Consider the following 16,403-nt stretch of genomic DNA (forward strand, 5'->3'; position numbering starts at 1 on the left):
AATAAAAAGTATTTTTATGCTAATTTAAGTCAGTTGTTTTGTATAGCTTTGCAAGTTTCCTCTTGGTAAGTTAAGAAATGTTTCAATTAATGCTTTGTCAGTGGTGCACATTCAAAGAGGTATTTAATGTGCAAAGTCATGATAAACCAAAAGAAAATGCTTAATTGTCATTAATATCATTATATCCTGCTCATTTCTTTAATTTCTTTATTTTTAATTTTGATGTACATCGTTATCTTTTAAACAAAGAGTACCTAATATTTTTAAAATTGTATTATTTTACCTCAAAAGGGTGGTTTTTTGCTTTGTAACATATTTTAAACTTAAGTACAAAAGGGTCAAAATAAATGCTTAAGAAAGTGACATTTCCTCATTTATTTTTAAAGATCCTTTAAAAACCACATCTTTTAGAAATCATGATCTATGATTTTAACATTACTGAAAAAAATGACTTGATTTGAGGGAAAAAATCGTCTGCAAAATATGCAAAGAATTGACTGCAATTATGATATTCAGATATACAGAGATATTAGAAGTCATTTGTTCTTTAAAACATTCTTTTTGCACAATATTATTTTTAAGGTAAATAAACAATGTAATTTTAACAGTTAAATATAAAATAATTTACTTATAACATACAATGAAACATTAAACTTGTTATAAAAATGTTCTTAATTGATCGTAAAAATGACGTCACAGTCCTCAAATCAGTAAAATGCAATGAAATACACCCCATCTTTAGAGGGTCATTTCACCTTAACTATAAAAGAAAGATGAAAATTGGTAATATATTCATGAAGTGTACAGGTCATATTAATTATTTTCATTTTTTAAAGAAAGGACGATTTTTCTAACTAACATACTTGGCTCTTTTAAATTTTCTCATGTGAGATTTATCGAAGAGGGTCAGGACCCCTTAGTTATGTAAAGAAACGGCTTTGTTATTACATAGAAATTTCTTATTCAATATCATACGGATATCCAAATGTTTTCAAGTACTGAAACATAATGCATACATACATACATGTATAGTAACTGTTATAAAACTTACAACACCATGCATCAACAATGTGTAAAGTTATATGCAATTTATAACACGATAAGGTGCAAAAATTTAACTGAAGGAGAAAATGTACCCATTACTTTGTATCTTCATGACCAATGTATTGAATCCTATCTTTTGACAAGAGGCGGCAAAAAAAACCCCAACATTATTAAGTATTTGAACACAGTTATATAAATATTTACTAACAGCATGTACAGTGAGTAGACTCTTTTGTCGATATTAATTATATTTCAAGAATTCAATCCGATAGTGATTAGACTACCATATTTAAGTAATTATTTGTACTTGAACTACTCTGAATTCTCCTGGATTCAGTAAATAAATTATTGTTTTAAGTAAATCAATTAAATACAATTGAAACAAGAAGTGTTTGTGAAACACTATGCACCCGGCGGCAACAAAGTTCTAAAGATTAATTTTTATCAAATACTGTAGATTGGTAAATAATCACGATGGTTTTATTTTCACTATGTTCGCGATTCACCATCTTTCCGCGAAATTAAACCCATAGCGAAGGTCCTCATTTCTTTTAAAAAACGTTTAAATGCTTATACGAAAATTAAATTAATTTCTAGTTGCGTGAAATTAAAACAATCGCGAATGGTACTTTTTGAGAAATCGTGAAATTTAAACACCGTGGAATTAAAAAGATTTACAGTAGGTCACAGTCAATTTACTGGATCATTGTCCTTGGTGTAATTTGAAAGCAATTAATTAATTATGCATACCAAATATAAAGTCTTTATCTCCTTCAAAAGTTATCGAAATGCATCTGTTCATTACAGAAAAATAGTCATAAACTGATTGAAATCGGCCCGTTTAGGTATCGGTGTAGTAAAGCAACAATGCAAACGACGTCATGTGACGTCAGAGTATATTACGCACCGAATGCCACGTGCGGTTTGACAAGTCCGATCTAAATGAAAACTGGATACCTATCTGGGCTCGAATTAAATTATGAACAGGATGTTTCATGTTAATTTACTGATGACCTCTTCTTTGCAACAAAACACATCTATGTTTTGAAAATAGCTAAAATCGTAATGTTTTTGAGATATTTCCTTTTTGTTATTAATGCAGTCAGAGACATATTTATGAACATAGGTCATTGCTATGACAACCATAAGATTATCATCATTACACCTTTACAACAAGGTATGATTTTCATATAAATCTTGCCCTGTGTGTTCTAAAAAAAATAAAACTAGTGTAAGTGGTGAAAAAAATACTTTCTGAATTATTGAAATTCCATGCAGAAAAATCATACAAATCATTTTTCTCACATGTGTTTTAAAATGCTAATTGTGACGTCATAAATTTATGCATGTTCACGTATTTTCTTCAAAAGTAGCAGAAGACAACACTTTTCAATGGAATTTTCTTTCAGAAAACATTGTCCACAGGCATCGCCCACAAAGATTTTGAGATATATGATATTTAATGGTTTTTTGCACAACATATCAAACAAGAGGCCCAGGGGCCACAGCGCTCACCTGAACACATACTCCCACCCCCCACCCCCCACCAGGCGTTCGTCATGTGAACAAACTAGAATCTACACTACCTGAGAATGATTCCATATAAATATCACTAATCATAGCTTTTAAGTACTTGTAAAGAAGCTTTTAAAAGGTTTCCCTAGATATCCCTAAGTAAAACTTGGGTGGGCCATTTTGTCCGCACCCTAGCCCCAGGGGTCATAATTTGAACAAACTTAAATCTGCACTACCTGAGGATGATTCCTCGAGTTTTATCTTTCCTGGCCCAGTGGTTCTGGAGAAGATTTTTAAAGATTTTTCCTATATATTCCTATGTAAAACTTGGGTCGGCCATTTTGGCCCCACCCTTGCCCCAGGGGTCATGATTTGAACAAACTTGTATCTACACTACCTGAGGATGATTTCACATGAGTTTCATTCTTCCTGGCCCAGTGGTTCTGGAGAGAAAAAGATTTTTCCTATATATTCCTATGTAAAACTTGGGTCGGCCATTTTGGCCCCACCCTTGCCCTGGGGGTCATGATTTGAACAAACTTGAATCTGCACTACCTGAGGATGATTCCACATGAGTTTTATCTTTCCTGGCCCAGTGGTTCTGGCGAAGAAGATTTTTAAAGATTTTTCCTGTATAATCCTATGTAAAACTTGGGTCGGCCATTTTGGCCCCACCCTTGCCCCAGGGGTCATGATTTGAACAAACTAGAATCTACACTACCTGAGGATGATTCCACATGAGTTTCATCTTTCCTGGCCTAGTGGTTCTGGAGAAGAAGATTTTTTAAGGTTTTTCCTATATATTCCTATGTAAAACTTGGGTCGGCCATTTTGGCCCCGCCCTTGCCCCAGGGGTCATGATTTGAACAAACTAGAATCTACACTACCTGAGGATGATTCCACATGAGTTTCATCTTTCCTGTCCTAGTGGTTCTGGAGAAGAAGATTTTTCTTATATATTCCTATGTAAACCTAGGGTCGACCATTTTGGCCCCACCCTTGCCCCGGGGGTCATGATTTGAACAAAGTTGAATCCACACTACCTGAGGATGATTCCACATGAGTTTCATCTTTCCTGGACCAGCGGTTCTAGAGAAAAAGATTTTTTAAAAATGCCATTAATTTTAAACAAATTCATGATTATCTCCCCTTGGAAAAGGGCGTGGCCCTTCATTTGAACAAACTTGAATCCTCTTTACCCAAGAAAACTTTGTGCCAAGTTTGGTTTAAATTAGCCCAGTGGTTCTTGAGAAGAAGATGAAAATGTGAAAAGTTTACGACGACAACGACAACAACGATAACGACGACAGACAACGGACAAATTTTGATCAGAAAAGCTCACTTGAGCCATCGGCTCAGGTGTGCTAAAAATAAAAGTGCGCGATGGCTGTGGAAACTATTTTCTAAAGGAAAATTACCCTTGAAATTGGTTAATTTGAGGCTTTTCTGTTACAAATATAGTAATGCATCACATTAATGATGTCATATTTGCAGAATTGTAATTCTCTGTGCCATATTCTTTCCTGATTTAACACAGCCATATACTTAACTAATATTAAAGCCGAATTCAAAACTTTTTGATGACATTACATTTTTTGGGCACAATTAAGCTAAAACCATACCTTCTTCTTTAGCGGTTGTAACCTATCAAATAAGTTTTATTATTGTTAGTAGTATGAGTGAGTAGGTTTATCTCAGTGACCTCAGAGGAAGGTTATGAGTAACTGTTGTGTATTACGTAATGACGCTACTTTCTAACGTTTACGTTAACAAAATTGTGATTAATTAATTCTTTAATTATCTTCTTAAATTAAGATTCTCGGACAAATAAATGACATTTCTAAAAAAAATAAATATCCACAACACATAACCAAAAAAAATAAAATTTAATTTTAAGCTGGGGCCGATTTTCCCCCATGGAGCCCCTACCTCTTTGTTTTTAATTTGAAAATACGTATGACTGAATATACGTATGACAATACGTATGAGTGTACAATCATGGAATGGACAAATGAATTGCTCTTTACCAATTTTTTGAATGGTTTTAATTACTCTTGCACTGTATAATGTAAGAAATCTGCTATATTCCTCATCCCAAGATTTTCTTTCTTTATGGTATCAGATTGATTTCAATACTTGACTTCAGATCGATTCAATTTTTGGGGGTCGTGTTTGCTCAACTCCTATTATGTATTGTATTATGGACTTTGATATTGAATGTTATTCTTATCTCCATATCCTTCTTATATGAATGAAGGATATGGATATAACGAACAGCAAATATATTCCAGGTTAAAATTGTTCAAATAAAACACTTATTCTAAACCCTATACGTTTACACTTGTTTCTTAAGTACGTGTACTATATCAAAGCATTATGATCATGAAAACAATTTGAGCAGTAATGTATAGAAAATACATTTTGAACATGTTAATGAAAGACTTACCACAACACTTCTCCTGTCACTCCTCAAATATAAAAAGCTCCAAAAACATTGTACCCGATGTTTCTTTTTATGTATAAAGAAACATTATGTATAAGTTTTTTTTTCACCCTTGGCAGTAAACATTAAGGGTACTTCATCATGCATTCTATAGAGTCAAATAACCAACATATTATCTACTACGTTTGCTTATGTTCAGTACATGCGTCGACCTGCAGAGACAACATCTATTGTCCTTTACTTAATCCAATGAATATCCGCAATCATTTCTTTAAATGTTGTAAGCAAATTCCCTGATACATTAAATTTGCAAAATTGCTAATAAATAAAAATTTCTTTTAATCTGACAAATGAAAAAAAAAATGATCAAAAACTTACAGTGCCTGTAAATTTGGCAATCCATTAAAGGCGTTATCTGCAATGGTGGTTATCTGGTTGCTTTGTAGTGATCTGAAATAATATTTCTTCATTAATTCATTAAAAGGCCTATTCTACAAATATTAGTTTATTTACGTCTAACTGTCTTTACCGACATTGTTAAAGTTGAACTATTTGCATTAGATTACATCATTACATAAATTATCATAGACTCATCCTGATGTAATATTTTACCTATTTTGTCGAAAGGTATTTTTACGACATTAATGATCTCAAAAATTTACCATAAACCATTAAACACTGCAACGTATAGACCCTCTCAGAATAGAGTTAACTTTGAAAGTACAAGTTGTGAGTATTATTCAAAGTTTTGTTGATCAGAGATACCTTATTGAGACTTATTGAAATCTAAGTGGATGGAAACAAATTAACAATACTTTCCATTTCTTTTGCCAATTTCTTTTTAATTGTTTTATTATATGTAACAATAAAACATTTAATCCCAACATCAAAAGCCTTATAAATTGAATAAGTTGTATCTTTTTAAGGACCACTTTAAAACTGGTTTAATGGTTCAAGTACTCAATACAGCATTTTTATTAGTATAACTTTTTTCACATGAAGAAATATTTAGAAGAAAGATAACTCCTCCCAACAGATGTTTTTTTTTCTTACAACCACATACTATAATTGTGTGATTTTCTGACTTAGGAAACATCGCTTCGTGTTGTTTTCTAACATAATTTTAATAGGTATGATACTAAGTATAATTTTCATATGCACCTCATATATTAAATTAAATGTTGTGATAATAAATCGCTTATCTTTCTGTTCTCAATGTTTAATTTCTTCATATCATGATCTGACATAAAAATCATTTCTGAAAAAATGAGCAGTGCTTCATACTTCAAACTATTTTCTATGTGACTCTAATGTTATTGTTGTTTTTGAAAATCAATCTTACAAATTTTAAATTTTCTCAAGTGAGTTTTATAGAAAAGGGTCAGGACCCCTTAATTTTGTAAAGAAACAGCTTTGTGATTTTATAGAAACTTATTATTCAATATCATATGGATATCCAAATGGCTTAAAGTACTGCAACATAATGCATACATACATACATGTATAGTTATAAAACTTACAACACCATGCATCAACAATGTGTAAAGTTATATGCAATTTATAACACGATAAAGTGCAAAAATTTAACTGAAGTAGAAAATGTACCCATTACTTTGTATCTTCATGACCAATGTATTGAATCTTATCTTTTGACAAGTGGCGGCATAAAAAAACAACATTATTAAGTGTTTAAACACAGTTATACAAATATTTACTAACAGCATGTACAGTGAGTAGACTCTTTTGTCGATCTTAATAATATTTCAAGAAATCAATCCCGATAGTGATTAGACTACCATATTTAAGTAATTATTTGTACTTGAACTGCTCTGAATTCTCCTGGATTCAGTAAATAAATTCTTGTTTTAAGTAAATCAATTAAATACAATTTAAACAAGATGTGTTTGTGAAACACTATACACCCGGCGGAAACAAAGTTCTAAAGATTAATTTTTATCAAATACTTTAGATTGGTAAATAATCACGATGGTCTTATTTTCACTATGTTAGCGATTCACCATCTTTCCGCGAAATTAAACCCATAGCGAAGGTCCTCATTTCTCTTAAAAACGTTTAAATGCTTATACGAAAATAAAATTAATTTCTAGTTGCGTGAAATTAAAACCATCGCGAATGGTACATTTTGAGAAATCGTGAAATTTAAACACCGTGGAATTAAAAAGATTTACAGTAGGTCACAGTCATTTTACTGGATCATTGTCCTTGGTTTAATTTGAAAGCAATTAATTAATGGAGTATGCATTACAAATATAAAGTCTCTATCTCCTTCAAAAGTTATCAAAATGTATCTGTTCATTACAGAAAAATAGTCATAAACTGATTGAAATCGGCCCGTTCAGGTATCGGTTTAGTAAAGCAACGCGCAACATATCAAAAAATAAAAGTGCGCGATGGCTGTGGAAACTATTTTCTAAAGGAAAATTACCCTTGAAATTGGCTAATTTGAGGCTTTTTCTGTTAAAAATACAGAAATACATCACATTATTGATGTCATATTTGCAGAACTATAATTCTTTGTGCCATATTCTTTCCTGATTTATCACAGCTATATTCTTAACTAATATTGAAGCCGAATTCAAAACTTTTTGATGACATTACATTTTTTGGGCACAATTAAGCTAAAACCATACCGTCTTCTTTGGCGGTTGTAACCTATCAAATAAGTTTTATTATTGTTAGTAGTATGAGTGAGTAGGTTTATCTCAGTGACCTCAGAGGAAGGTAATGAGTAACTGTTAAGTATTAATTATTGACGCTACTTTCTAACGTTTACGCTAACAAAATTGTGATTAATTAATTATTTAATTATCTTCTTAAATTAAGATTCTCGGACAAATTAATGACATTTCTAAAAAAAAATAAACATCCACAACACATAACCAAAAAAAATAAAATTTAATTTTAAGCTGGGGCCGATTTTCCCCCATGGAGCCCCTACCTCTTTTTTTAACTTGAAAATACGTATGACTGAATAAACGTATGACAATACGTATGAGTGTACAATCATGGAATGGACAAATGAATTGCTCTTTACCAATTTTTTGAATGGTTTTAATTACTCTTGCACTGTATAATGTTAGAAATCTGCTATATTCCTCATCTCAAGATTTTCTTTCTTTACGGCATCAGATTGATTTCAATACTTGACTTCAGATCGATTCAATTTTTGGGGGTCGTATTTGCTCAACTCCTATTTTGTATTGTACTATGGACTTTGATATCACTACTGAACTTAAAATTCCCTGATATTCTGAAAAATCTCTGATAAACTCTGTTACCCACTGTTAATGTTCTGATTTTTTCTGTTTAAGCACTGTACAGTCACTGTACAAATTCCCTGTACCTACTGTAATCCTCGGTAAATCACAGTGCAAACTCACTGATATTTTTTGTACATCCCTGTACATTACTGTACGTCCCCACTGTACAGCACAGTACACCACTGTCTCTCATTGTACGCCTTCACAGTACAACACTGTACATCACAGACGCGTACAGTACTCAATCTCTGTACAGCACAGTACACTACTGTTAATCACTGTACGCATCCCAGACTGGCACTGTACATCACTGAAGATCAATGTACACATCCCAGTTTGACACTGTACATTACTGAACCATACTGTGATTTTTTAGACTTGTTAAACTTCTGTAGTTCTTAAATTTTACATTTTTTTAACTTCACTAATTGTTTAGATAAAGCCGTTGGTATTTTAATCTTAGTAAATAAAATATTTATTTTGAAAGTGATAATTTTGCGCTGATAAGTGCGCTTAGAATACACAAATGCCATGTATAAAAAGTAAGAAAAAAAACAAATTCTAATTATTGATTATACGTAATATCATAATAATATTAAATAATTATGATTTCTCTAGTCTTGAAGTTTTGAATTGACCGATCAATTAAATTAAAAATATCTTCTCTTTTATTTATCAGGTATTTGATTTCAAAGAAAAATTATTTAATTTAAAATTAGTATTTTATTAAGGCATATCTACTATCATCTGTAAATGCTGTACATTGTATAAGTTGATCATATCTTGTGTCAACTCCATGACCATATGGAGAGTAAAAAAATACATTGCTATTTATATAAGATTAATTTGAAAAAGATGGAAAATACTAAATAAAGTACCAGCATTGTACTATATATTTTTTTTATTTTGGTTTACTGTGAGTCGGAAAATGCAAACAATAGATCGAGTGTAAGATTACTCTTTTTGTTTCTTCTGTCATTAATTGAGTTGAGAGTAACAAAAGAAAATTAATTTTGAAAAAAAATAATAATTACATTTAGTGAATTCTAGATAGTAAAATGTCCACATTGGCCCACGCACCCAGGTCCAATGGGAGAAAGGGGATCTAAATGGTAATAAATGTCAAACTGGTACTAGTGGATATGAATTTCGACATCTACCTTAAATAAGTAAACTTTTATTTTACTCTGAAAAATCAGTTCATATACATTTGTATTTAATAAGATCAGATGTACAAGCCAAATCTGCAGTATAATATGACGCGAACTCTTAGCCTAGCTAATAATTCACGAATTACGTGCATAATTGTTTAAGAAATGCATTCACCGTTATAAAAGACATATTTCAGTGGTCAAAATGATTGGGAAAATATGTAATAATTGTTATGCTCAATGTGTAAATCCATAACGTTATACAGAATACTACATTTAGTATTCGGCATTCAGACATCTGGAATTAAAATCGAGATAGGTGAGAAATGTGACTGAGAAAAAGTGAAGATTGAAGAACAAATTTCAGACAATTCGGATAAGCCATCAAGTTATTTGTGACAAGATTAAAACATTCAGTTGGTTGAAATTTTGAATTGAATAATATACCTATTTTATCAACAAACTTTGTATCGTCTCTTATCTTATTTTCGACCATATTGTATTTCTAACCTATTTTCCCCATTCTGCACGGTAGAACATAATTGTTTGGTTGCTAAACTTGGAAAATACTTTTGAAGCACAACTGTAGTGAAAATATCCAAAATAATTAATTCAACGGAATTCCCCCGATGGTTTTAGTGCGTTGTCAAAAATTCTAGTCTTTTCACTAATGCACATTTATCTGTAGATTAATTAAAGCCGTAATCGGTTATTAACAAAGACTTTTTGATGACATTTTTCCGAAAGAAAATTAAGATCTCTGTCAACCAGATGCATGAATATTGAAATGAATGGGTGGATCAAACGAATTTTTTTCTTCCATAAATATGGCCACTCTCTTACAGATTTTTACTGGAAAATGCTACGTAATTTAGTTGATTTTTTGTGGAAATACACAGCTACTGACAGATGGGTTCAACCAACGAATAAGTGTATTTGCTGCCAAAATATGCAACTTGTTAATTTTTTTTTTGAAAGACAGATAATCGTATTTTTATTGCTTGGAATATCCAATGGATATTTATAGCCAATACTGATAGGGCATTGATGCTATATTTAGGCCGAAAACATAAGACGTTAATAGTTTTTTTTTTTTTTAAGAAAACTGCACCCTTTCCATATTACGGCATATAAATAAAATAGTTACACAAAAGTGCAATATGGGTTATATCATTTTAATTATAGACACATATGCTAACATTTTAAGCCCCCATTTGCTTATATTCTTCAAAGTTTGCAATAAATTTATTTAATAAATAACATCTAAATAGCTCGAAAAAAAAACCAATACGCCAGGATATTATATAACTGTACAAGGTATCCTGTAGAATTTCATGAGAATATACGGATGAAAGTAAACTATTATAATAAATTTCTATTAAAAATCCTTGATCCGCGCCTTTTCTTTCACATGCTTACGCACTCGGGTAGAACCAAGGTAAGTTCTTGTATATCACATGTTATTCGCTATGGTCAGTTTAACAATAGACCCTAATTGCCTTTTGTTCTGGGCTCGCGTCTCACCAGTGATGTAAGTTGCAAATATACAAACTAACTAACCACTCAGAACAAGGTGGAATTTTCACAAATCTCTATACATCACAACAATCATATTTTTTTAAATAATCAAGAAGAAAGAAATCATGCTTTTTAAATAGAAAAAAAAATGTTTGAATTAAAAACTGCAGTACATAGATATTGTACTAGAGACACAATGCATGAACTGATAAAAATAGGGAAAAAAGTACATGTATACAAAATCAAATAACAAAAATTGAATTAACCCCAGAGAGAGAGAGAGAGAGAGAGAGAGAGAGAGAGAGAGAGAGAGAGAGAGAGAGGGGTGCAGAGAGAAAATGATTATTATAGCAATTTGTAAGATACATGTAAATCATAAGAATAAAACACACAGAGGAAGAGCGAGAAAGAAGATAGAGGATAAATCAATAAACAATAATGGATCATACATTAAGTAATTACAAAGTAGTATTTTGTCAAAAGTTATTGGAAACTTGAGAGTCTTATGTGCAGTCTTAATTACGTTCATCCACATCAAATAGGCCTAATAGGAAGTCCTTCAAATGGGGGAGTTGGGGAGGGGGGTTGTTGATGCATAAGATGTAAATACGGCATTTAATGAAAATAATATCGTTTCAAGTAAGTTCCAAGAAAAAATTTCATTCAGAATCGCGCTTAAAAAATGGATTATATAATATATTGAATGAAGTAATACATGTAGCATGTAATATTTGAGTTTTATCGATCTGTTAGTAAATAAATATTTTTTTGATTGAAGCCGTTTTTCCAGTTTGTCAGCAGTGGTTATCTTTCCTAAGGATTTTTTGGTATGTTTTCCTCCTAAAATGCGTCCAGATCACAATACCCATAAGTGCAGACTCTTGGATTATCACAATAATAAATAAGTTCTATGTGTATGTTTTAAATTTGTGTTGAGAGAATCAGTATCGCACGTCGGAGCAAAAAAATATTCTAAGGAGCTACAGACAGACATGGACCCTGCGTGCAAGTACGTGATCCCTTAATGTAGAATATATTTGTTTATTTTTTTCACAAAAAGTAAGCAATTAAATATTGTATATATTGAACATGTTTGAGAAGAATGGTTTACTGAGGAGCTGAAGACACGGGGCCTAAGGATCAGCGAACAAGAAAGGTCCCTCACTGCTGAGTAATGTGCCATGTAATGGATCAAAATAATAATAAAAGAAAAATAATCAAACAAATAAATAATCAACAACAACAGAATATTGGTTGACGTTTGCACACGAATAAGTAACTTTGATTACTTCCCATATATTTGTGCATTGGTAGTCCGTCATGGCACGATTGCAAGGATTTGATGGCACGGAACTGATGGCACGGGAGCGAGAAAGATCCCTCATTGCTTCACAGCTTAAATGTAAATTTGTTATAATTCATTGGTAATTTTAGCATTTACTAATTGAATGTAAAGTTCTCAAAGGGTCTTGCATGCAAAAGAAAAAAATGCTATTTTATCAAATTAAAGCCGGTGAATTGCCCGGGGCCATCAGTTTCGTGCCATCAGATCTCTGCATTGTTATACTCAAACGTGCCATGACCGATTTTAGGGGATCACGGTTGAATTTTATATTTAAACACTCAAGGAAACCTTGATTGTTTTTCTTTTTTGGGATGAGGGGGGCAGACACGCGATATAATACAAGATGCATGAAATTTTTTGACAATATCAATGATTGGAATTGGATTTTCTTCTCTCTATTTTCTTTCTTATTCTTTTTTTATTTTTTTAAAATATCATATCAAAGGAGGGGATGTCAAATATCAGAATTTCTCATTAATGATGGATTGCATGAAGTTTGATTCGTAAAAACAAAATAACTAAAATAGATTTTTTTACGTTTACTGAGATATATTAAGGGACTTGTAAAAATTTGTAACTAAAGGCATTATGATAGGTGTTATAAGCTAGTATTTAGACTGACAGAGTAAATATTTTTGAATATAAAAAATGTAATCGCGAGTAACAGAGAAAAATGTATTAGTTATCATCGTTCATAAACACTGACTTTTATTCTGTTGCTAGAAAATATTTTTAATTTCTGTCAAAAGTAGTTTCTATCTTAGCTAATTAAAGTCAGAATGTAATGTACATGTAATCTTAACAGTGTCCGTGACAATTATTTGATACAAAATTTTCGAGAGTATTTTTGTCAGGTTAAAAAGATTTCAGAAATTGGTAAATCTAGCATCGCTTGTTTAAAAACAAAAGTGTGTACACACTATCGGCAGCGCCGGGAAGTACCCCGAACAGTGAGACGACAGGTGTCACTGCCGCCATGGACACTCGCCGGTTACATGTATATAGAAGCATGCAATATTACGCAACATTGAAGTGACACGTGTATTCGGAAATATCTTCTCTCTCTCTCTCTTGTATTTCAAGTAAAGTGTTATTATTAAAAAAAAATAAATAAAAAGTAATTGTTAAAATATTACAATTTATTGTTCGAAGTGAATTTAAGCTGGATCTTTCATAAATACATTTTAGAATTATTAAACTGTACTAGTATAATCTTTCTTGACACTTTTCATTTAAAAATTTTGTTATTTAACTAAACTCAACTCTTTTATAATTTTCCTTTTAATAGAAGAATGTTTATGAATTGAAGGAAGTGTCGCAATGTCATCAGTGAAAGATTGCTACTTAAAATCTGAAGGTAATTCTTGAAAAAAAAATTTAAATATATAAGTCATACCATATCAATAAAAATTTAAAATCATTTAAGATTGATTAAGGTAGACTCAACGAAGAATGCTTTTTTACGAACATAACTTATTCTAAGTCCGTTTTTAACTGTAAATTCATTTTATTTACACTTAATATTTGTGCAGTTTGACATCACTCAATTTATTTTAACTTGAGATCATGATTTATTAAGAATTCAGATTTATAGATATATGTGTGCATTATCAGTTCATGTGAAAAATTCAAAATTTATAAATGCCCTAGCAATTGTACATACGATGCTCAAATTATTTTTTTTTTTTCAGATTATGTAAGATTAATAAGGATTATATAACAAAACGATCCTTTAGTATTTTATTCATTAAAAAAATACTTAGGCGAAATGGGAATTTTAGTATTTGTGAATATTATTACTGGGTTGATATAAAAAATTGAATGAAATATTTATTTAAAATTTAATTTCGTAATTAATGGCAATTTATGAATACTGCGAATGAAATAATACATGTTATACCAAAAAATACTTTATGCTGAATATATTAAATCTTCCTTTCCTTAATTCACCTAAGAGCTTACTAAGGCGAAACGGGAATGCTTAATTTTACAGTTAAAGCGAGATGGGAATAAACCGTATAATCTTGAAAGAAGGGAAAAAAAACTTTTGTTACATTTGATTGTGATTGTGTGTTTAGATACAAAAAAAAAAAATAAAAAGAAGAGGAAAATACAACTATACATGATTGAAATTTATCTAGTACATAATCACTACATTCATAATTGTATCTAAATAAGTTTAAGTCAATAGAGTTAGAGCAGAGGTAAATGCTATTGGTTTTTAATTTACAAAAGAAAGAAAGCAGAAAATAACATTTTCAGCGGATTTAGATAATTAAGTAAACTCAAAGAATTAAATATCAACATAAAGGTAACGGGATATTTTTTGGTTTATTATATTCGTCCTCTGTACACTGAAACATAGAGAAATGAAATATTTAGTCATTTGAAAAAAAATATTGATTAAAGATTTTTTTTTTTAAAGAAGCCATTTTAAATCAAACTCTTGTCTTGGCCTTTTTTTTTTCTTTTAGCGGGTGTGATATTGGAAATATAACCTCCAAAATGCTTACACGGAAATACTTAGGATGAAAAATATAAATACAAACAAAACTTTGATAACAGAATTATTAAAAATTCAGTCATTTACTGGAATAAAGACTTATTATTAAATAAAACTCAATGGGGAAAAGGACAGTGTAAAACTGTGCAGTACAGTAATGTACAGTTATGGGTACTGTGAAATACTGTGATGTACTGTAATGTACAGTATATGTGTACAGGGAATAATAGAAATGTACTGTGAAGTACAGTTATCTGTACAGCAAAAATCTGTGACGTACAGTGGAAAACAGTGACTGCGTACTAGGAAGTACTGTAGAGTACTGTGATGTACAGAGGAAATGTACTGTGAAGTACAGGGAGGTGCTGGGAAATGCTGTGATTCTGTACAGTGATGTACTGTAATGTACTGTGTTGTACAGAGCCAAGTACAGTGATTTACAGTGAAAGTACAGAGTCTATCAGAGATTTTCAGAGAATTATCAGAATATCAGGGAATTTCAAGTCCAGTAGTGTATTGAATGTTATTCTTATCTCCATATCTTTCTTATATGAATGAAGGATATGGATATAACGAACAGCAAATATATTCCAGGTTAAAATTGTTCAAATAAAAAACTTATTCTAAACCCTATAAGTTTACACTTGTTTCTTAAGTACGTGTGCTACATGTAAATCCAAGCATTATGTTCATGAAAACAATTTGAGCAGTAATGTATAGAAAATACTTTCATCCTTGTTTGCGTTTGAACATGTTAATGAAAGACTTACTACATCACTTCACCTGTCACTCCTCAAAAAATAAAAAGCTCCAAAAACATTGTACCTGATGTTTTTTTTATGTATAAAGAAACATTATGTAGAAGTTATTTTTTCACCCTTGGCAGTAAACATTAAGGGTACTTCATCATGCATTCTATAGAGTCAAATAACCAACTTAATATCTACTACGTTTGTTTATCTTCAGTACATGCGTCGACCTGCAGAGACAACATCTATTGTCCTTTACTCAATCCAATTAATATCCGTAATCTTTTCTTTAAATGTTGTAAGCAAATTCCCTGATACATTAAATTTGCGAATTTGCTAATAAATAAAATTTTCTTTTAATCTGACAAATGAAAAAAAAAATGATCAAAAACTTACAGTCTCTGTAAATTTGGCAATCCATTTAAGGTGTTGTCTGCAATGGTGGTTATCTGGTTGCTTTGTAGTGATCTGAAATAATATTTCTTCATTAATTCATTAAAAGGCCTATTCTACAAATATTAGTTTATTTACGTCAAACTGTCTTTACCGACATTGTTAAAGTTGAACTCTTTGCATTAGATTACATCATTACATAAATAATCATTGACTCATCCTTATGTAATATTTTACCTATTTTGTCGAAAGGTATTTTTACGACATTGATGATCTCAAAAATCTACTATAAACCATTAAACACTGCAAGGTATATACCCTCTCAAAATAGAGTTAACTTTGAAAGTACAAGTTGTGACTATTATTCAAAGTTTTGTTGATCAGAGATACCTTATTGAGACTTATTGAAATCTACAGTGGATGGAAACAATACTTTCCATTTCTTTTGCCAATTTCTTTTT

General features: G+C 31.0%; 1 protein-coding gene across 1 annotated transcript in view; it reads right to left on the reverse strand.

Moving 5' to 3' along the window:
• The window catches only part of LOC134240128 (leucine-rich repeat-containing protein 15-like), a 50,333-nt gene that overhangs the window by 11,322 nt on the left and 22,608 nt on the right, over nucleotides 1-16,403 (reverse strand). Inside the window, exons 5-6 of the mRNA XM_062722235.1 lie at nucleotides 15,946-16,017; nucleotides 5,381-5,452 (exon numbers count right to left, since the gene is read on the reverse strand). Coding sequence (XP_062578219.1) covers nucleotides 5,381-5,452; nucleotides 15,946-16,017 — 144 coding nt within the window. The remainder of the gene's footprint in view (nucleotides 1-5,380; nucleotides 5,453-15,945; nucleotides 16,018-16,403) is intronic.

Source organism: Saccostrea cucullata, unplaced genomic scaffold (genome assembly GCF_032062105.1).
Source record: "Saccostrea cucullata isolate Sc308-1 unplaced genomic scaffold, CSIRO_AGI_Scuc_v1 ctg1099, whole genome shotgun sequence".
In the NCBI taxonomy this organism is placed as follows: Eukaryota; Metazoa; Mollusca; class Bivalvia; order Ostreida; family Ostreidae; genus Saccostrea; species Saccostrea cuccullata.